The following is a 23,120-nucleotide window of genomic DNA, read 5'->3' as shown; positions in this document are numbered from 1 at the left end:
CCGTATTCTTGTTTCCATCACCGAGGGGTTGAAATACTCTGTCTTTGAAAGGAAAAAAGGCTTCCTGATGCCATTCCTAGTTATCAATTAAAGGAACATAAATGATACAAACATGCTTCAGAATCAGTTAGACAACATGTAATAACCTATAACAATATATCAATAATTAATAATGCTCATACACACTAAAACAGTCAAATGGGACCGAGATTTACTAGCTGTATAGATTTACCAGTGTTATGTTTTGCATTTCTTCACAGTGTCTGAAGGGGGCAGTAATGAGAATTATACTCTGCTATTCAATCCTCTGGGGTCCAGGCGGCTCCTGCTTGTTTTATTACACTGACAGTGAATAATCAGGGCCCCTCAACAACACATTTGCCCTTTTCAGTACTGTCAGGCAAAGGAAATCTTTTTCAAGCTCACCTGCCACTTTCTGACAATAATACTATTCATACTATAGTTTTTTTTCCTGAATCGGGGAACAAATGTCTGTACAGGAACGATTTAGATTTGGCACTGCTGAGCTTTTCATACAATCTAAGGACATCAATGCATTCATCCTGGCGGAAACTAAAGACTGAGACACAAGTCATTAGCATTGCATTTGAACCAGCTGTGAAAATTAAAGTCTTATCTTCTTCTACGGCAACTTTGTGGTCAGCGGTTAACAGGTCTGGCAGGCTTGACCTGTGCAGGGTGACTCTGTCAAAGCACACGTCCTGACAGCCGCCATACCTCCAGCACACAACATACTCCCTCAGTTGAGAAGCTGCTGAATAAAACGTGTTAGGGATACATTTCTCCAACAGCCTTGACAAATTACTGATGACAACCTCGCTCGTTTTGATTTGGGACGCCAGGTAAGAATTTACCAAGTCGCCCGTCTATTTAATCCGAGGCTTTATTGTGCTGCTGTAGACAATCTATTCCTGCCTGCGGAGAAGGCTCTGTACTTTGGCGACGGGGGGAAAGCATTAAACGAGTTACAAAGAGAGCCATGCCAATCAAATGGCAGCTGCCACATGGGAATTTTAAATTACCTGTTACTTATTTAGGGCTGCTGTTCAGACTCTGGCACCTCCACTGTGATTGGCTGCTTGTGGAAACGGGAAGGCCGAGACAGAAGCCCCCTCTGGAAATTCGTGGGCCGAGTTGCTGTCGAAGCTGGTTACGTCACCCGGAGCTCTCCTCTGCCCGTCTGTAGCTGTTAACACCCATCGCTCGGCGCATGGCTCTTCTGAGGCTCAGCTATGGCTTTGAGCACTGTGTATGGTTGTATATGGTTGTGTATGATTGTGTTGGATTAACGAGGCGGTTACCAAGTGTTTGTGTTGTTTTTGATGATGCAGCATCCGGCGGACGGAACAGGCGTGCAGTTATTTTTCACTGCGCTGGATGTGCCTTTGATTTAAAACAAAGGTGTAAGCAAAAAATTTTACCTAGGAGTTCAAGAGAATTGTTCGAAGAGCTTTCACACTCTTAGCAGACTTTTCTTTCTCCAGAAACTCATGGCTGTGCCACTTTGACCATCAGATTCAGATTTTTTCGGGGGGAAAGCGAAAACTAACAAAACAAAGTCCTGTGTCTCAGCTGTAGGCACGTCTGAGACTGTTACTGATTTATTAGAAGTAAATTGTGAAAAGTCACCTGTGTTCACAGAACATGATTGACAAAGTCTAGAGTGGAATTTAAAGCACACTTAATGCCAATCATTATATCACAATTGGAGTTCAGATTCGCCTTTCAAGGAACACGTTTCAATAGCTATGCAATAATTGCCAGCAATGAAAATCCAGCAGAGTATCGCTCAAGTGAAAACCCTGCACTTTTTAAATGCAGGAGACATAAATGAACTGATATTAGTTTTCAAATAGTCTGTTATACTGTTTTACCGTTTGAGAAACCAGTTACTAGTGTGATTTGTTAATTAATTGAATATGAACAATTATAAATAATCATCATATTAATTATGAAGACACTTAAAAGTAAAAAAAGTAGATCAAAAGTCTGTAGCTAACAAGATGATCATCAAGACAAAATTATGCAAGACATAGAGTTAATTTAACAGTTTCAGAAAGCCTCAAATTGATGGATATTCACAGCCAAAAAACAGAATAGTTTTGTTTACCAAAATAAAATGACTTATATTAATACATATATGCTGCTAAAGTACCAGAGAAAGCTCAGCTGCTGTATCAAACCCAGAACTTTACTGACAGTTATTCTATTACTCAATCTGGTTTATTTTTTTAAACCCAGACAGGCAGAAAATTCGATCTATACATATTTGTTTCCTAGAGGGGAATGTCAGCCAGAAAAACATAAAAAGGAAAAAGCCAAAGAAACTGGGGAAAAAAAAAGAGTCCTTCTAATTCAGTCCAGCCGAGGCACTAATTGAAATCAAGAGGGATATTTTAATAGTCGGCAGCAGATAGTTAGTCAACTAAACTAACGGGAAAAAGTCCTTCGTAGCCCTTTTGAAATTACATTCACTCCCAGACGTCTCCTGGCTTCAGATTTGCAGCAGCTCTTGCAGGGCTGTGAATGTGAGCCAGCGTGAAGCCTGGTCTACCAGTCGTGTGCCTCGAGTAATGCTTCGCCGGGCTCCTCTGCTGTCATAGCAGGCCAGGTGCCACTAGACTGCAAGCGTTCGTGTATTATACATCACTTCAGAGCAGTGCTGAGACTATTAACCGGATTAAATCAAAGCTTGGACGCAACTACCAATCGCAATTACTTGATTTCCATTGACTGGAAGGAATAGGCCTCTGGGAAACAATAAGTCCCCATCAAGTACCGGGATTATCGTTTGAGATTGCATGGAGGAGGGAAAAAAAAAGCATACGGAGCAGACTGTAGGATAAATAACACAACACATCCATCAATAGGATTCAAGCGATCCCTTTAGTTCGCGCTCTGCACTGCATTTACGATAATCGTCCATTTTTTATTATCCTAACTGCGGTCCCTGTAAGAAAATAAGTGTTTAAAAGGAATATCGTCTTGCTTAATCACAGCTTCAAAATGTCTAATGTGTTCAAATCCCTTTAAACATACATGCAATATGTATGATCTAGGTTTGGGCAAAATTCTCTGCAGTATGAAAACGGCTCAGGGTTTATTTTATTTTCCTCTTCCGTCTCCGTACATGTAATGCAGGACAATATGAACTTCAGCCCTCTATGAGTTTACTTGCATGGAAATAACCAGTAGATCAGCTCTAAGGGAATTAAATATCTGAATAACCATTTCAGATAAATATATATACATAAAGCCCTTTCAGCTTTCTGCCTTTCCATTTCAAGTCTTGGGAATGGATGTTTTGCTTCATAATTTGTTTCTGGAAATGGGAAATATGAGAGGAATGCTATTTATAATTTAATAGTTAGGGCCAGACTAAATCAAAACTTTGAATCCTCACAAATCGCAAATCACGAAGTTGTCCGTCTCGCATTTTGATTTATGAGTAGTATAGAATGCTTTCCAACACTAAATTAAAACATGATAGGGTACATATTTGTACCTTGTGAATCACAGGGAGGTCAAAGTTTTGATTTGGTCTAGTCCTTTAGTCTCTATTATTTTGTTTCATATTGGAAGTATGAGAGTGCAGAGCTTGACAACTTAAAACGCAAGGTCAGGGCAAATCTGCAGGTAACAGGTTGGTTCATCTCTCAGGAATCAGTAAAGAATGAATTTAAATCATACAGACACAGTACTTATATTGTTAGTAACAAAGGAAAGACTAAAAAGGGGACAGAAAGGGGAATGGATAGAGAGAAGGAAGGCGGATTATTGTATCTGATAGCCACTGCCACTCGCAGTACAATTTATTATCAAAATAAACCCCTATCCCATTTAATTTGTTAGTTTTAGATGGACAGCTAAACTGTGACATTTGAATGTTTACGACACTCTTCAGCTGTGTTTAATGGGACAAATATGGAGTCTTTGGCCTGGACGAAACCAAAGCTGTGACCTACTCACGAATCACGATGTTGTTTTTATGATAAGCAGTAGAAGTGGCTCCTGATGATGAATTAAAACACGCTGGGGAACAGGTTTGCAATTTGCAGTTTGTTCTGATTTGCCGAGGCCTCGGTGTGAAATGCGCAGAGTAGACGTCGGCTCGTTGTGTTCGCTGACTACCTATGAATTATTCACACAACACACATATGATCATTCTATTGTATTCCCTTTTCTACTTAAAATTCATACAAAAAAGTAGAAGAGATGGAGAGGGAGTGAAAAAAAAAAATTATTCATTCTGAAATTACAATCGGCACAGAATACAAAATAGCCTTTTTAAACAGATCCCACATGATGTATTTTCAACACTCTCAAGTGATTTAATGGCTCTGTTTTTGTACGGAGAGAGAGACAGGCCTGCTAGAATCATCACAAATCGATCTGAGAAAGTCTGCTTCCTACAGTGGAAACACCCCGGTCCACAACACTGCGTGAATGTGTCACAAGAAACGCTGATTTCTGCCGAAACGACTTCTCATTCAGTTATAAATTTGACGTTGTTTAGGAGGACAATGCTATTCAATCTGATGGGTAGATAGATAGATGGATAGATATGCAGACATTTCTGTAGCTCAGATAGAATGAAAGCACCACAATGGGCGGAGTTTCACCGAGACAAAGAGCCGGTCGTTGGCCAGCCCTTAGGCCCGCTGGATGTCGGCCCCTCGCTGCGCTGATTGCAGGGTTAATGATCTGAGCGCCTGCCTGGACCCGGAGAACAGGTGTGCGGTAATAATCTCTCCCCACAGGTGAGTAGCTCAGCCCTGTCCGACTGCGTTCGCAGCTACGGTGGCAGGTGCACGTAATTAATGCTGTTTTTCCAGCTCCCCTCATTTAATAAGCATGTTTTCCTTCCACCCACTCCCTGTGTTGTAAAGCGGTAAAAGTGCATCATTAGTAGTTATGCTGGCATCACTTTTTTCCCCCATTCTCAGCAGGGCCTGCCTAATCCACCTAATTACAAACATATATATACGAATTCTTTAAAAAACAAGAGAGAATGACCGGTCAATGACAGTGGACAGGTGGGGTGGGGAAGATCAAAAGAAAAGAAAAACCCTCTATAGCTATTAAGACCTTGTTTTTGAATTTCTGTTCCAATATCAGTCCCTCTCATAACTTTTGGCTTCAAAAGAGAATAAGAAAGTGTCCAATCGAGAAGAGGCCATTCGCCCCATTATGCTCATTTGGTATCCATTAATAACTAAGTGATCAAGGATCCTCTCCAGTCTGTTTTTGAATGTTCCCAAATTGTCTCTTCAGCCACATCGCTGGGGAGTTTGTTCAGATTGTGACGCCTCTCTGTGTGAAGAAGTGGCTCCTGTTTTCTTGAATGCCTTGACGCCCAATTTGCATTTGTGTCCCCGGGTGCGTGTGTCCCTGCTGATCTGGAAAAGCTCCTCTGGTTTGATGTGGTCGATGCCTTTCATGATCTTGAAGACTTGGATCAAGTCCCCACGTAGTCTCCTCTGTTCCAGGGTGAAAAGGTTCAGGTCCTCAGTCTCTCAGTAGGACATTCCCTTCAGACCTGGAATAATATTCTTCTTATCTTATCATCTCTGAAAAGCCTAAGAGGGAAAAAAAATACATTCCTGCCTTCAGCGAAGAGGCGAACACACTCACAACTGACCTTTCATCACATATCTTAACCTTGAGTGCACATTTCTATTTATAGTGTGTTTTGTTATGATAAACCTTATTGGATGTAACGTCGAGCATTTGGTGTGAAAACCCCTCATCTGGGGGTAAGGTACGTTATTTCTCACTGTCAAATGTGTGAAGACCTCTACATTAGAACCACTGGATTATTTATCGCTAATTTCTACCCTCCGATGATGCTTCCTGTCCGGCCCGTGGAAGCCCACACCCCGCGCTCTGCTGTAGCTTTATTACTGCGATTCTGTCACTTCCTCCCCCCCTTTTTAAGGGTTTTCCTCGAATGACATTGTGACAATTTTCTATTATCTAGAATCGAGGCGGGCTGCAGAGCAGTCACAAAGAGCTCAGTGCCAAGGGCTAATTGAGACATCATCGCAGTAACAATCCTCTCCGCTGCTCTTTTTCGTGCTAGCCACCCACTCCCATTCAAAATGGGGACTCGCATGCCTTACTTCTCCGCGTTTTTCCCGGACGCATTTAAATTTCTCTCCCCCTGTCCACCAGTCCATGAACGGACCGTGACGCGATGATAAACCTAGAACATGAACCCAGTTGGATGGTGGACTGAATTGGGGCATAATTGGCGATCGCAGAAACACTGACAACATACAAGAACTACTGCATTTCAATCCGTTTTCTCTGCAAAGTGATCTTGAAACGGGTTTGTGTGTGTTCCGATGTGTGTACTGTGTTGTAGACTGTGTTTTCATCGATCTTTTAAAACATCCATCGCACAGCACTGATGCCAGCATGGGCCGCAGTGATATTCCAGGCCTACGTCACCGTCCCTCCGCTAACCTGCTGACGACGCAAGGGAGATTCACTTTCACTCAACTTGAAATATTGTATTTTTAGAAGATATTTTTCTTTCTAATCGCTCTCCTTTCTAATCCAAGCTCCTGTTTCATTCATAGTCTCCCTCATTCCTAAAATAGAAACTGACTTCCGGCTCATATGTCAAAATTTACATTTCAGATAGTAATCTTAAACCACCTCGCGCTATTTCAGCCTTCATTGCTGTGTATTAAATAACACCGCGTCTCATTTCGTGTTTCTTGGTTGGATGCATGTCCTTGCATTTATTGGAAGGTTATTTGACATTTGTTTTGTTTGTTTGTTTACATTTCAATTCAGATCAAAATCGAACAAGCACTCAACATCTTCCGAACTATATTAGACCAAAAAAATATATATTCTTCATTTATTTTAAAGAAAGAAACGAAAATGTAAGGTAATTTGAATTCCATTCTTTTGAAAAGCCAGCAAGCCCTTTCTGCTTTCTGCAATCTTCAGAATAGGCGTAAATCACATTAAATCACTCTCGGCAAAAGGTGCACAGCATCCACGGCACCAGCAAGGTTTGAAATGTTAAATTAGTAGGACAATTTAGCCCTTTTGCAGCGTGTCTTTGCTGAAAAATACTGGAGCAGAACACCATCCATTTACTTAAAAAAACTCCTATTTACTCAGCAGTCCTGTCACCCTTTGTTACGCGGCCGGTCCCATTTGCTGTGCATAGTACATTTTGGATATTAAATCAATATCGTGGTTGTCTGGAAGGCAGAAAGTCATACAGTAATTCTTCTGTGGAGAGCCCATTGTGTCACCCACTTTCCCACAAAGAAACAAATACATTTTACAGGCTTCTTCTACACCTTCTCGCCAAGGGGGGGATATTCTGTCGGCCAGAGCGCATTCTCGGTTTAGGAGGTGTTGATTAGCTCTTACAGGCACATTTTTTTTTCCGTATTGAAGGGAGAGTTCTCTATTTTTGTCAGCCAAGCTCTCATCTAAGGATTTAACCGCTTTTTTCACCAATTGAAGCAAATTCTTTTCCCCAATTCATGATGTGTCATTGCTGACATCATACACACAAGAAGGACCATCCTATATATTGTGTATCCATAATAACTAACTCCAGTGGCTGATGCTTCTTGGTCTGTCCCTAATGTAGTGTACGAATTGTCTGGAACCCATTCATGATTTTGGTCCATTATCTCAAACATTTTGAGTCCAAGATCTATAAAACTACCCCAAAAGCAAGCAGTGATGTTGCACAGCCGCCGTTAACACAGTGATGTGTTTTAATTGTCCTCGTTGCTGCCCAAAGACGCCCCTTGATTCCCAAGCATGGCTGCCTGTGTGATCTCCGTAATTAAGAAGCTGGTCGGCCCATGGGGTTTGGGGTGAGAGATTATCGTGCTCTGCAGGATGCTGTTAGATTAATTAAAGAATAGCCACTCGGGAGAGTTCTTCGTTTATTTAATTATTTTGGTATTTGCCTGGGAGGGCAGGGGAGAAATGTGACAAACAAGACAAGGCGGATTTTGCAGAGTACAACAGGGGTGGGGATCTTAGTCCGGGGACGCCTGGTGCTTGGAGTTCGGTCCAGACTGCGTGGCAGACGGTTACTTAGCACAGTTTCTTGAAACAAATTGTATTTAAAACCTTGTACCCACTCTGCCGCTTTTCACAGGTCTAATCCACCGATCTGTCCAGGAAACTCAGATTCCTACATTATTATTGGTATAAGAGACTGTTTGTGATATATTATATATAGTACGTCATACAGTGACTGGTTCAATCCAACATCACATTCAAAACTAACGTCTTTGGTCTGATCCACGTGGTCAAATGCTACACCATCTCATAAGAGGATTGAAATAGATGTGTGCGTGGTTGGGGGTTAACAAGAATGTGGATTGGGCTCATCATTGGACATCAATCTCTGATGCCTCCCTCCGTTAACAGGGTTACTGCTTTATATAAACTCAACTGTTTCTATCCTGTACTCCTACATTGTACCCGACTTTGCTTAATCCTTTTGCTACTACATGGGATTTAACCCCTTTGCTGCCACTCAGGGAAGTATATGTGAGAAAAGCTGGATTGTAGTTGGATATGTGTGAAAACATTACGCAAATAAATAATCGACACCGAAAAAGTCTCTCAATCGGCTTCTGAACAAAAGGGTAAAGAGATAACGTTGACGAGGGTGTTTCTGTGGATATCAGTGAGGGGAATTTAAAAGTGTTCTACTTTTTTTCTTAGTCAAGTTCTTGAAATGTTTTAGGTTTCCGTGTGCCTCTTAGGAAGAATTATTCTCCAGTTGTTCTCAACCCGATTGAAGTTGCGGCTCTTAATAATGTTGAAAGCCAATCAGCGTTCTGCTTTCTGCTTTGATGGAACGTTATAAATAATTAATCAACGCAATCTGTTGTGCCATCTTCGATTTTTCTGAAATTAAAGTTCCTTTTCCTCCTGGCATAGTTTCTGTTCTTTCAGAAATCAATATGCCGCCATCCTGGTATTGCCAACAGTGATGCTGTCCAATGCACCTTCCCTCCAGTTGATATTATTCATTTTGCCTTCCTAATTCTTTCCCAACACAATTCACATAATAACATTTCTAATCAGTTTGGCTCCCTTCCACTTGTGGTCTCACTGTTCTGCTTCATTCCCTTAAGCTTAATTCAATTTATTCAAGCCTGAGATTGTTACGGATATTATACTTTTTTTTTTCTTTCTGTCAAAAACTGCTCTCTGCGGTGGAAGTGCTCATTATGCAGAATGATGTTGACCCAGGAAGGAGTTTCTTCAAGGTCACCAGGGCTGCACACTCACTGGTCGGCTAACAAATGAATAATAATCTGCCTTCACCTTGTGTTAGCATGCATAAACATTAAGTTCTACACCCTGCTTGGACTCAATTAGCCCCTATTCAACCGTTTCCCGCAATCAATTTCCTGATATTTAACCTCTGCTGGCTGGCAGGCATGCGTACCTCTCGGCTTCTACGCGGTTAATTGTCTTTGTCACTGTACCTTGTTTTCTAAATCTGTTCGCTCATGCGGACCACTGTGCGCGGCTTTCTCAGCCGCTGATGACGCCGGTCTTGAACGGCGCTCGCTGATTGAGCTGGTGCGCATTTATCTCGGCTTCAGATGACGTCCACTGGCTGAGGGTACAGAGCTCCACTCCCTATGGTCTGTAAGAGTTCTCAAAGTTCACATGTCATTCAGCTCCACCTAATAAACTTCCAGATGTTCCAATCGATCATGGAACTTCACCTGGTGGATCTAAAAGAATGCCCCAGCCCTCCATCAGTTCAGTATAATAAGATGTTTTTCACCAACGTCAGTGTAGCTGCAGAGCACATGTGGCACACAAAGGATGCTACATATCCCAGTGTGTATCTGTTAGACAGGAGCCTGTTCTTCATCCCCCCACACAGAGGGTGGCTGAGCGCTGTTCATTATCTGGGGAGCCCCCCCCACACACAGCAACTCTTAATGGAGCGAAACGGAGCTGATGTGGGTGATGACTAAGGAGCCTTACTCACTGCCGAGTGGGCCGGGGAGCCCGGGCCAGCGCCGTGCAGAGGCTCGGGTAAAACAAAGGCAGCGGGAGCCCGGGTACAGAGGCGGCTGGCGCATCAAACGGCTCGGGAGCGCCGTTTGCCGCCGTCAATTAAGGCCTTCCGTGCTGATGTGAGCACTCCATTGCCAGGCCCCCGTGCAAGACGGAGAGAGGGCGGTGCGCCGGCGGGGGAGGTGACAGGAGGAGATCCTCGGCGGGGGCGGACACTGACAGTAGGGCCCCTGTTTATCCCCAAACACCTCTCCTCCTATCAGCGAGGGAAGCGGTAGTATACTACCCTGTAATATACGCAGTGCCAGGATCATTCTGTTTCTCGTGGCAGCACTGAGGGGATTTGTTTTCCCCTCTCAATACTCCTCTAAGTATGTTAGTGCTCTGTTTTGTGGCCCATTGTGAGATGTGCAGTGTCAACAAACAACCCAAATTCTGTGCCAGCTGTACACAAAAGGACTGTTGACATCCATGCCACACCTATGCCATTATTACCTCTCCAGAGACTTCACTGGTTTTAATTAACAACAGGCAAGTGGCATCGGTTTCAACGGCACTGAAACGAAACTGAAGGCAACTGTCATCTGCTTTTTTTTCCCCGTATTTTCGCAGCTGGGTTTTTAGGAGACTGTACAGGTGGGAGAAAAGTAAAAACTGTCTCTTGGTGCTAATAATGCAAAACGGGGTGCGTCTCGTACTGGTGTCTCTCGGAGGGATCTTGATCGAGTTGACACACTGAGGCTTTGTTTTTCATTTGGGGTTCGATATCTCAGCTCATTAAGACAGCTGTTTTATCAAGGGAAATTAAGATTCTCTGTCCAAAAACAAACTGTATTTTGTATTGTGTATTGTTTTCACTCATTCCCAAATGTATCAATACCAACATCATCAGTCCAAGATTCTACAGGTTTTTTTTTTTAAATCTATTATTTGGTATTTAAATGTACTAGATTCTGTTATACTGCTATTCACATTTAGCTTCACTGTTGTTCATTTTTGATGTTCTATTTTCACAGCTTGAAAACGAGGAGGAGAAGAAACGTTTCGAAGAAGGCAAAGTCCGCTACCTGCAGAACAAGGCCAAGAGACAGGCAGAGAAGGAACGTCAGCAATGACCTTTGACCGGAACCCCACGATGTCACGTGACAAATAACCCCGAGTAGACACAGTATAACCGTTCAAAACCTTAGAAGAAAACCCATGATTCGTGATTAGCAAACAAACTTAGTGCAGGGAGTGCCCTTTCGACTCTACTTGAATTGCATTGTCCTTATTTATGTTTCAGTGCTGCATACCAAAGCATTTAAATGTGTATTTAAGAGGGAAAACTAAATGCTTATTCTTGTTCGATCTTAAAAAGTATTTTTATTTTTAAAGGCTTGAATCACTATGTGCAAAGAATTATGAAGTCTGTATTATGCACCATGAAATAAACATATATTGCCAGTTACCAGGCACCTGACGTCCCTGTCTGTGTTTTGCTTTCGGAGTGTGTCCCGTGTCCCCTGGCCGCTGTGTTAAGCTCTAAGGATGAATGGATGGATATTTCCAAAGCTAGTAAGCCCCCAACAAATAGATCCGTAATGCATTCGCCTGTGCAAACTGGTGCCCAACCGAGGTGCGTCCCAGTGAACAAAGGGAATGGAAGTGCAATAAATGGAGAGAGCGCGCCTGGATTCAGAGCATCAGTTGTAATAAATAAAGGCTGCTGTCTCCTGGACTGTAGGAACCTCCTGAGACACAAACAATGATGTAAAGAGGCCGATCCACGAGCGATTCAGGACTTTAGTATTTTCCCTCCTGTGCTGTGTTTTTATTATTGCTGCCAGTGATTACCTGCTGACATCCCAGTAAAGTATTGCACACGGACATAAATCCAGCAACAGGCATCGATAAGCAGCTTGTGCAATTTATGTACTATCTAGCAACTGGGTTTCCTTTCTGCGGAGCTCCTTTTGGCGTTGACAAATAAAGAATCCTTCGCACTTCGCTTAATCTGGGGGCATTTCACTATGACAAACCAGGCAGAGAGGGTTAATATCTGCCCGTAAAGATTAGGTTGTAGTCCAGCTATATGAAGTATCGTAGATCAAAGCTTGTTTCAGCATTGTTTACGCCGAGTGATCTGAGAGACCTGACACAGTACTAACACAACGGGAGACCTGAATTGAGCACTGGAATAATCGAGGGGCGTCTAGCAAGATAAGATTATTAACACATTAAAGGCTCGTGTTTAAGTGAGAACCCGCTGTAATGTACCTATCTGTACAGTATTTTTAGAGCCGCTTAAACCTTAATGAACACGTTGATTATATGTGACACATGAAGTGGCTCCTTCCCAGTCTATCCTGATGTGGCCCCATGTTTCTAATCTTGGCCCCCACTGAGCGAGAGACTCCGGTGTGCTGGACACGACTGGCAGACGTCTGAAACTGAGTCACGAGCGCGATAACGGACCTGCCTCGGCACCTGTCACTCAATGCTTGGAAGTCACACAACCCACTCGGTGACAATCTCTCAGAGGTTTGTAGAGAAGTGTGTGATTGTTCTTCCACCTTTGGAAGATTGGTACTTTTTGTTGTGTTAGCATACAGAGTCTTCTACCCACCTTCCAGCCAAAGAGGCCATTATAAACTGAGTACTTCTCCAACTCACAGGCCCACCTTTAAAATATGCAGCAATATATCTGGATTCGGATGACTTTGCACAAAGTAACGTCTTGCCACTGAGTTTTGAAAGATTAATTCTGTTTTCATTAACCTTGGTGGAACTATGGATATTTTGGCCAGCCTGGAGATATTGCTAAAGTGCTCCAGTGAAGGCATTTAAAATATTAGATTTACTGTGTACAGCTTACTTTTATAATAACGGTGACAATATGAGAAATTGGGGGACTGTAATTATGTAGTTGATGTTTTTAATGTGCCACAAATACTGAGATGGATGACAGGCAAGGTTTCCTCTAGATTTTTGCAGACGGACGCAGCAACGTGGGTGAGATTTGTGCAGCAACCTGATCTCGGAGGAGAAAGGACAGACAGTATTTCAGAGTAGTATTAAAGGTGATCTGAAGCACAGTCAAGTTACACAACATTCAAAAGACAGAGAGAGAGAGAGAGAGAGAGAGAGATCCTTTAATTGTGCTAGAAACACCAAAACCATGCTGAGGGACGCGAGGCGAAAGAATCTTCACTCAAGTCCAGAAGAGACTGATGCTCTTGGACAAAACAACAAGGATGAAATCACTTTCCAGGGCTCAGATGCGTTTTGCACTACTGTCCAAGGGAAAATGCCGGCGCCCAAAGAAAAAAAACCTATCCACTCAACCGGCACAGCAGCTTTGAAGTAAGAAGCCAAGGATACAGCTGGCACTTCGCACTTGGGTATCCCTTGGGTCCCATAACCACAATCACGGCTACTTCATCAAAAAAAACGATCACCCGCGACGCCAGGAGCCCCGGGGACTTGTGTGTAATCCGTTTTTGGGACATTTACAAAGACTGTCTACTACAAAGCATGAAACTGGGAACCAGCAACTGTTACGCATCCATTTCACAGCCCAGTGACCAGTCTCCCACGGCCCAGTGTTGCGGCTCGGATGTGTGTTGAAATGTGTCGAATGATGTCACCCCGTGGTTTGAAACCAGCTGTGAGCGATGGTGGCAGAGGTGATCAGATGCCTCCATCCTTCATCAGAGCAGCTTTCTGACCCTGACCTCCGCTAATACCAACTCCATTTCCAGCTACATTAGACCCTCAGCCTCCATCATTTGGTGAGCTCTCTCCACTGACAGGTTTATGCAGGGTGACACTTGATATTTACATTGCATTTCATTAAGTCATCCCTTTTTGTTCCAACGTCTGGAGACTTGATTTATAAGCAGCTTGTGCAGATAATAACTTTCTTAGCAAAACAAGCCGTTCGTTTCCATTACCCCGAGACACCCCGCTCCTCCCCCGCCGACTTGTAGGTGACTATAACATTTTATTCGTCTGACTTATAAGTGGGGAACACAAAATCAACTCCCAAATAGGCGTTGTATCCGATATGCCACTCGAATGCTCAATCAACAGGCGTTTCAAACAAGCAACAGTCTCTGAGGTGCTGGGAAACAAATCGTGACATGTTTCTTTCATATTAACTTGGCCTGGCAGTGTAAAATAAACAATCCTTGAGTGTATAATGGAAAAACTATTTGTATCCAACCCTTTATTTTCCATTGTTTAAGCTGAACCACATTACTTAACCTGCAGCGTTATTTATGGTCGGGCTAGAGGCCTATTGTTGAAAACATATGGGTAATAAGGAGACTTGCAACACTCCAGACGAATTGTTTTCTGGAGCAGCAGCAAATTAAAAGACACAACAGTGATGTAATTAATACCAGCCGTATCCCGATCAAAACGAAACCTAATGGAATGTGAAATAGGCATCCACTATTTGCACTCTTGTCTCTGAACTAAACAATGTTTGCTGACAGTCTAGACCATTTAAAAATCGCTATTCTGAAAAGCTGCGTAATTAACTGATTTTATTTTTCATAGAAGCAGCCTCGCTAATTGCACCCTATTAGCAATAAGTGGGTGGTATAATACTTCAAAGGTAGGCTCCGGAGTGCCACGACGGGAAAGTAAATTGCCAAAAAATACAAAACTGGGGCAGCTACATGTGAATCAAAGTTAATGAGGTGAAGTTGTATTTATTTATTTTTAACTCTGATGACACTGCGTAAAAAACAGCAGAGTAAACGCTGGTATCCTATTGTATTAAAAAGAAAGACAAACACATAGCCTTGCCTCGTTTTCGATTATTAACCACACTAAGCCAGATCTCGTCTCTTAGGGGGTACAGAGTAAGGGCACGGTATTAGTCGAGGCCTTTTTTTAATAACTTTTCAGATGGGGGGGAAAATCCCTCCTACGTTAGCCCAGAGGATGGAGGAATACTCCACCGAACGAAGCCAGGCACCAAAAACTTCACATTCAGCTGTCATTGATGAGGCTCATTTACAGCTTCTACTTATAAAGAGCATTTCATTAGAACTTCTTAATTGGAATCTCTATTCTTCACAGCCTGTCATCTGTCGAGAATGAGCACATCGGACGGTGGAAGCTCAACTCCAAAGTTCAAAGGATGTCAAACGTCCCGATGTCGACGTGTAAAGCAGGTTCTGAGACTGAAACACACGGATCCTTGAGGAGGTGAGACACCCAATTAGGTTTGCTTTTGCACAGCTGACGAGCCTGTCACTTAGTGTCTTCATACGATGAGGCCGAGAAGAAGATAAAAGACAGATTCCAGAGCTAAAATGTACTCTGAGATCCAAAAATAGAAAACAGGAAAAAAAAAAAAACGCCACGGACAAGAGTGAATTAATGACCCTACGCACAAACGTGGCAACCATTTCTGAGCCTGCTTACAACCGACCCTGATTATGTTAAATGTGTTTGGGAGGCATTGTTTAAAATTTTAATTCCCTGTTTTCTGAAACTGCATTCTTTTTGCATTAATCTTCTCAGAGCTATGCAAAACTCCAATGAAGCAAATAAGCAGCACATTGCGCTATTGTGCACAGGAGAAAAGCAATTTAAATTTAAATTGCACCAGGCGTTTACATTCATCAACATTTTCTGCTGTTGAGGCGTTATGCAACACGTAAACTCTGTAAAGTCTGCTTTCTTCTGGTTCGTTGCTGTGCTGTAGTCACTTCACAAGCAAAGAGAGGCCCAAAGTAAACTTATATCCTTAAAATAAAGTCTGAAATTCAAATTGCTGTCCTGATGAAGCACTGCGAAAATGTAAGTAAGGGTTTAGTTGAGGAAATATTACAAATCTTGGTACGGTTCAATTATGTCTGTCCAGCTATTCAAGAAATAATTTCAATCCTGTGTGCAACTCAAAAATAATCACCTCTTGGTAATCAGAAATAAAGGATTACTGATGGATCAAACATTGGGGAACGCTTAGTCATTTAGCCTTTGTTGTATTTTGAGTTTCCTTGTAAAATATCCCACACTGTTGCGCTCCTGATTTACGACATGTTGTCGAGACCTGGGTCACATGATCGCAACATCACAGGGAAGGACTAATTCGTCTCTCTGTGTTTAATTAGGTGTGCAACCTGCTTCTTTCGGGGCGCCCCTCTCATTGTGTGTTTATCACCACCAGGAGGGGAATTACATTGATTCTGTGTGTCCTGCGATGTCTCGACCACAGCAATTCACAAGACGGATGATCCTTAGCGGCAGAGAGAGGCCCATTAGAGCCCCATAAGAAAAATAAGAGACGATCCTGAAAGAAACAGACTGTTCTTGCCTTCGATAAGACTAAGCTGTTAGCGCCTATATACTCCACAGCACAGAACCGATTATGGCCGTTATGAATAGTCAAAAGGGCTTCAACAGGTAATGGAGATAACTCCCAAAGGTGTGAACCCCTCAGTTTCACGGCCAGGCATTTTTGGGGTGGTGTAATTAATGACCTCTTATAACGACACCTATGAGAGGGTAAAATAATGATGGCAAGGGTTTGGCCTTAAGCCTCTCCCGATGGTGACTTTTTTAAAGGCTTCTGGATGCTTTCCAATGGGACAGCATCGTCAAGTGCTGGATTTGGAATTGGCCCGCTGTATCGAAGGTTTGAATCCACAGCTAAGTCCAAAAGCTATGAGATGTATTGATCGGACTAGGTCGTAATGAACTGTCACGATCGCTCACATAACGAGTGCTGTGCCATAGCAACCAAGAAAAGACGTTACAATCATTTCCTCTCTGGGTCTTCTTAAACAGATGTTTCGCTACAAAAAACTGCAACAATTGTGTCATCATAAAGTGGCTTCGTGTTGACAAGGACCAGACCAAATAACAAATAGAAATCAGGTTTCTTCCTGTACTAAATCCTTCCAGGAAAAAGCGGTAGGCAAGGGAACTGGCCGTTTTTAATGAGCTGGCGTGAGAGGAAAGATCTGGCGAGGGGGGCACATTCTCAGAGCGTGGGGGGGCTCTGGAATCCCCTGAGCGCCTGTGATGTCAGGATGAAGGAAGCCAGGCGCCCCCGGGCTGGCAGAGCGAGTGGGCTGGGATTTCTTCTGTCACTTTTTAGTTCTAGGTCACTGAACCCCATTCTGTAAATATGAGAGGCCTCGTTTTCTTAGTGTTTCTGTTGTCATTCGACTTTTTTACTCCCTCCTCCTTCTCTCTTCTGTTTCTCAGCACCAAATGCTAAAAGCGTAAAGGAGAGCCGGGGAAGAAGGCAAATCAAAGCTCTTTCCTCTTGGTATCCAGTTCCATTCTTGTTTCCGAAAACACACGGGTTTGCATTACACCTACAGAGCGCTGTCTACGGCGGGTTTGGGAGACCCAGCAGTTTCCCACCAGCGATTGCAGACTACAGAGAGGAAGAAAACACAAGAGACAAAACCTGACTGGTCTTTATTGATACTTTCAAAAACAAACAGATTAATAATAATAATAATAATAAAAATAATAATAATAAAAAAAAACACACAATACCCCTCTTTGAAGCGGGAAAGCGACAGATTCAAAGATGGATGTGTTTGAAATTGTACACCTGATGTGCTTGAATGATTCAGATTTTGCGTGGCCCGTGTGTTAATACTAAGACACCAGTGCCTGTGATGCTCCTAACACACAACCCATGTGTTAAAACAAGCACAAAGTGTATTCACCTTGATCAGACAGGAAAAGCAATGCATCATGGGTATATTTGAACACATTTCTTCTGCAAACATATACAGCAATTATTTTGCCAACACACTGAGGACATGAGAGTGCCATTTAAATTAGCTGTCACGCAAGACATTTGGGGATAGAATAGCCTGCAAATAAACAGCAATACTATTCTTCCATGTGCCGAGCTGGTGATTCGGACCCACAGCTCTTTGGATGGTGAAAAGTGCTTCCACATTCCATGCAGCTTAAACTGATTGAAAGTTAAACATGAATCATTCCAAGCAGTTCTACAATTAATATCTATATATAAACAGATATAATAGTACAGAAAGGGATATAAAACAATTCTGAATATGACAAGTGCCTGTAAGTGCTACAAAAATAATAATAATAATAATAATAATAATAATAATAATAATAATGATAATAAATTGGTTACATTTAAATATATTCCTAAGAAGCAGTAGGTTGCTATCATGCAGAGATGATTATTGTACGGTGTAAAGCTGAAGGGCTTATCCTGAGTAATCCAGCAGTCAGCGATTCCCCGATGTATAGTCTGATATGTGTTTGTGTTTTCTTGTTGTTGTTTTATTTTAAGAATTCTATTTTTATAGCCATGAGAAAAGTGCATAATTCGTTCCACAGACTAGATCTTGAATGAATGCTTACGAGCGTGTGTTGGGGACAGAGGAGGGTGAATCCTTTCTTTTACTTTTCCTACGCTTGCAGACATACTACAGCTATAGGTCTTTTGTAGGATTTTACCTTTCTTTTTCATTGGTTTGGTTGGTTTCTGTTTTTGTATCTAAGGCCACAACCTACAGGGTATAATGAAACAGAGCAACTTACAAAACACCATAAATGGGAATCATAGAAAGTGTAGTTCAAATATGCACATAAAAAGGGTGGGCTGGATCAAAAATATGGAGCAAAGACCCCACTGCAAGAGCCAAAAAATAACTTTTTACTCAGACAAGTAAAACTCAGTTGTAGCCCCTGTGATACAGAGTCAAAAAAATGTCAAATTCATGATGTGCACACACTACTAAAAATGATCTTATCAACAAGCTTATAATGTGCATCCTAATGTGTAATCACCATTTTACACCCCGTGCAACAAAGAGCAAAGCCCTGACTTTCTCTCATTTCATTTGTATTAAAGGTCAGAGACGAACAAATGTGCTCATCATTTAAATATATATATATATACTGACGGGTGACAAATAAATGAGTGGAGGAACATAACGAATGCAGATGACTCCAAACAGGTGTACTGCATGATACAATTAAGCAATTAACATCCTATCCTGCTCTGTGGCGTGTATACAAATGCTGAGCAGCCCAGTTGACCTCGATTTTTGATCAAGATGGCAAGAGGAAAGGATCTAAGTGACTGTGAAAGAGGGGTCATTATTGGGGCACGGATGGCAGGAGCTTCAGTCACACAGACGCTCAACTGGCTCGTGTTCTGGACAAGTGGGCGAGTGCATGTGTGGGACACCAAGAGAACAGTACAGGCCTGACTGCTGGACCCCTACAGTGAGGGGGTCCGGAGGCTCTGTTGTGCTGTGGGGGGCATTTTCCTGGCATGGTTTGGGTCCACTTGTCCCCTTAGAGGGAAGGGTCACTGCAAATCATGACAGAGTTATTCTGAGTGATCACCTTTATCCTGTGGTGACACATTTCTCTCCTGATGGGAGTGGTCTCTTCCAGGATGACCACTTTTTGTAGGTCTGCCGGCAAACCCAATTAAGAGGTTACAATACATACAAAATTCAGCTGCTCGTATCCTGACTCACACATCTTCACGTCAGCACATTACCCCTGTTTTTTCTCAATTACATTGGCTGCCAGTTAAATCTTGTATTGACTTATGTTCTTATGTTAACCTATAAAGCAGTACATGGGCTGGCCCCAGCTTATATTTGTGATGTGGTAACATTGTATACTTCCTCTCGTTCTCTTCGTTCTGCTGGTTCTATCTCTCTATATCAGCCTCTTTGTAAATTGAAAACCATGGGTGGTAGGGCCTTCTCTTGCATTGCTCCTGAGTTGTGGAACTCACTACCTGTTTCCATTAGGAATGCTCCTTCGTTTGATTGTTTTAAGAAAATGCTTAAAACATATCTTTTTAGATTGTCTTAATTGTTAATTTGTTTGTGATTGTTGTTATTGTTATTGTATATTATGCTGTCAGACTGTGATAGCGCTTTGAGTATAATAAAGGCGCATTACAAATAAAATGTATAATAATAATAATAATAATAATAATAATAATAATAATAATAATAATAATAATAATAATAATATTATTATTATTATCCACAGGGCACGAGGGTCACTGAATGGTGTGATGAGTATGAAAATGATGTGAATCATATGCTGTGGCCTTCACAGTCACCAGATCTCAACCCAGTTGAACACCTATGGGAGATTCTGGACCGACGTGTTAGACAGCGCTCTCCACCACAATCATCAAAACCCCAAATGAGGGAATATCTTTGGAAGAGTGGAGTTCATCCCTCCAATAGAGTCCAGAGACTCGTACAATCTGTGCCAAGAGCATTGAAACTGTTCTGGCGGCTCATGGTGCCCAACACCTTCTGAGACACTTTATGTTGGTTTTTCCTTTAATTTGTCACCCGTCTGTATATTTGTGCAACCACAAAACTCTGAATACACACAAACACATAATGAACATGGAAATTCCCATCGTCATCGTCACTGCCTTTAAAGAAATGTGTTTCATATCATCTGCATCGATGTCAGATAAAATGGATGAAAAGGATCATTAGCCAGTTCACAGCAAAGTTGGTCGGCTGAGAGCTAATTCTCCTTGGGCACCGTGACCCTTATCTCTAATCCCCCAACGCGACCCTCAACTGTGACCATGAAACAGTCTGCCTTGCATTACAGTCAATCTCCTTACAGGGAGTTGATGAGCTCCACCGCCGAACATCTCTGGGCTCCCTTACTTTATCCCACTCACTCGTGCTTCAGATCAAACCTCCACAGTCAACAGCCATTCTAAATAAAACTCTTGGCACAGTAATGAAATTATCCGTGATTATCCCTGCTGTCAAAGGCTTTAGAGACAATGCAACACACACAGACACACACACACACACAAGTGCAGACCTTCAAGTTAAACTAATAAAGTGTGGATCTGCTATTCTTTGCACCAGAGGGGCTCAATCTTAATCATTCAATTTGGTGTCTGTTGTGTGCAGAGCTCAGACTCTCGTTAGTTTTCATGCCTCACTCATAATGACAAAAGTACAGGTACGGGCTCAGAGACACACTGAGTGATACGCAGACACTGATCCATTTCTGTGGCTGTTCATTTCTGTTCATCTCTGTGTAGAGACAAAATCAATATTACAATCATTAGAGTGAGCTCCTCTTTATTGACATACTTTAGGGAACTTAATGTCTTTAATTGTGCATGTTCTTAACGTTATTTTGATTCAGACATGCATACACACAGTATAGTTTAATTCTTTGCAAATCACACACACACACACATTCGCTCACAGACACACACACCTCCCTGCTCTCTTCAACATCAAGGCTCCTTGCACACTAATCTAAAAATGCTGCTGAATTTTAATGTAGTTCGGAATCGCATTATCTGGCATTCAGTTCACTTCAAAAGAGAAGGCCACCCCCTACAAGCAATTTGGTTTGAAGGGAGAAAAGGGATACTTAAAGACAGAATTATCACTCTTTTTATATGAAGAAAATTTCAAACGAAATGCACGAACAAAGTGAATTCGGGATACATTTATAAGATGTGCCATGTATACCGATTGCTCAAATTACTCTCACAGGTGCTCACAGAGTACTTGTATGGAAAACATGTGAAAGATTATCTAATGCAAGAAGTTGACCTCTTCACACTGAAATTCACACTTTTCTTTCAAGATATTTTGGGGAAAATGTTTATAAAGTAGAAAGCACAGTTACATCCTGTGTTGTTTTCTTTCTAGTTGTATTTGTCTGTGAAAAATATGTAGTGGGGATTGTGCAGTCTACAATGCCAAAATAAATTTTGGAATCTGAAGTAAAGCGCTATCAACATATATGGCATTCAAATCTGTTTCCTTTCAGAAGTATTTATAGCATTTGTGTGTGTGTGTATATATACGTGTAAAACATTTTCTCATGCTCATAGTTTCACAGTAATATACACCGATCAGCCATAACATTATGACCACCTTCCTAATATTGTGTAGGTCCCCCTTTTGCCACCAAAACAGCCCTGACCCGTCGAGGCATGGACTCCACTAGACCTCTGAAGGTGTGCTGTGGTATCTGGCACCAAGACGTTAGCAGCAGATCCTTTAAGTCCTGTAAGTTGCGAGGTGGGGCCTCCATGGATCGGACTTGTTTGTCCAGCACATCCCACAGATGCTCGATTGGACTGAGATCTGGGGAATTTGGAGGCCAAGTCAACACCTTGAACTCGTGATTCATCAGACCAGGCCACCTTCTTCCATTGTTCCGTGGTCCAGTTCTGATGCTCACGTGCCCATTGTACGCGTTTTTCGGCAGTGGACAGGGGTCAGCATGGGCACCCTGACTGGTCTGCGGCTACGCAGCTCCATACGCAACAACTGCGATGCACTGTGTGTTCGGACACCTTTCTATCAGAACCAGCATTCACTTTTTCAGCAATTTGAGCTACAGTAGCTCGTCTGTTGGATCGGACCACACGGGCCAGCCTTCGCTCCCCACGTGCATCAATGAGCCTTGGCCGCCCATGACCCTGTCACCGGTTCACTGCTTTTCCTTCCTTGGACCACTTTTGATAGGTACTGACCACTGCAGCCCGGGAACACCCCACAAGAGCTGCAGTTTTGGAGAAGCTCTGACCCAGTCGTCTAGCCATCACAATTTGGCCCTTGTCAAAGTCGCTCAGATCCTTACGCTGCCCATTTTTCCTGCTTCTAACACATCAACTTTGAGGACAAAATGTTCACTTGCTGCCTAATATATCCCACTGTTTTCTGCCAATTCTGAGCTGATGGCACTGCTGGACATCTTCCGATTTCGAAGGGAAGTAAGCATGATGTGTCTTTCATCTGCTGCAGTAAGTTTCCTGCGGTCCTCAACGTTGCCTGTTTCTTTGTGCTTCTTCAAAAGAGCTTGGACAGCACATCTGGAAACCCCTGTCTGCCTTGAAATGTCTGCCTGGGAGAGACCTTGCTGATGCAGTATAACTACCTTGTGTCTTGTTGCTGTGCTCAGTCTGGCCATGGTGTCTGACTTTTGACAGTAAACGGTCTTCAGCAGCCTCACCTTGTTAGCTGAGTTTGGCTGTTCCTCCCCAGTTGTATTCCTCCTACACAGCTGTTTCTGTT

General features: G+C 42.5%; 1 protein-coding gene across 6 annotated transcripts in view; it reads left to right on the top strand.

Annotated features, from left to right (window-relative positions):
- The window catches only part of acot7 (acyl-CoA thioesterase 7), a 72,908-nt gene extending 61,384 nt beyond the window's left edge, over window positions 1-11,524 (top strand). For all 6 annotated transcript variants that reach the window (XM_066690785.1, XM_066690788.1, XM_066690786.1 and 3 more), the window contains exon 9: window positions 11,079-11,524. In XM_066690785.1, the coding sequence (XP_066546882.1) occupies window positions 11,079-11,177 (99 nt within the window). In that variant the 3' untranslated portion in view covers window positions 11,178-11,524. The remainder of the gene's footprint in view (window positions 1-11,078) is intronic.
- Window positions 11,525-23,120: the final 11,596 nt, after the last annotated feature.

Source organism: Amia ocellicauda, chromosome 18 (assembly GCF_036373705.1).
Source record: "Amia ocellicauda isolate fAmiCal2 chromosome 18, fAmiCal2.hap1, whole genome shotgun sequence".
NCBI lineage: Eukaryota > Metazoa > Chordata > Actinopteri > Amiiformes > Amiidae > Amia > Amia ocellicauda.
This window is presented reverse-complemented; position numbering and strand designations above follow the sequence as displayed.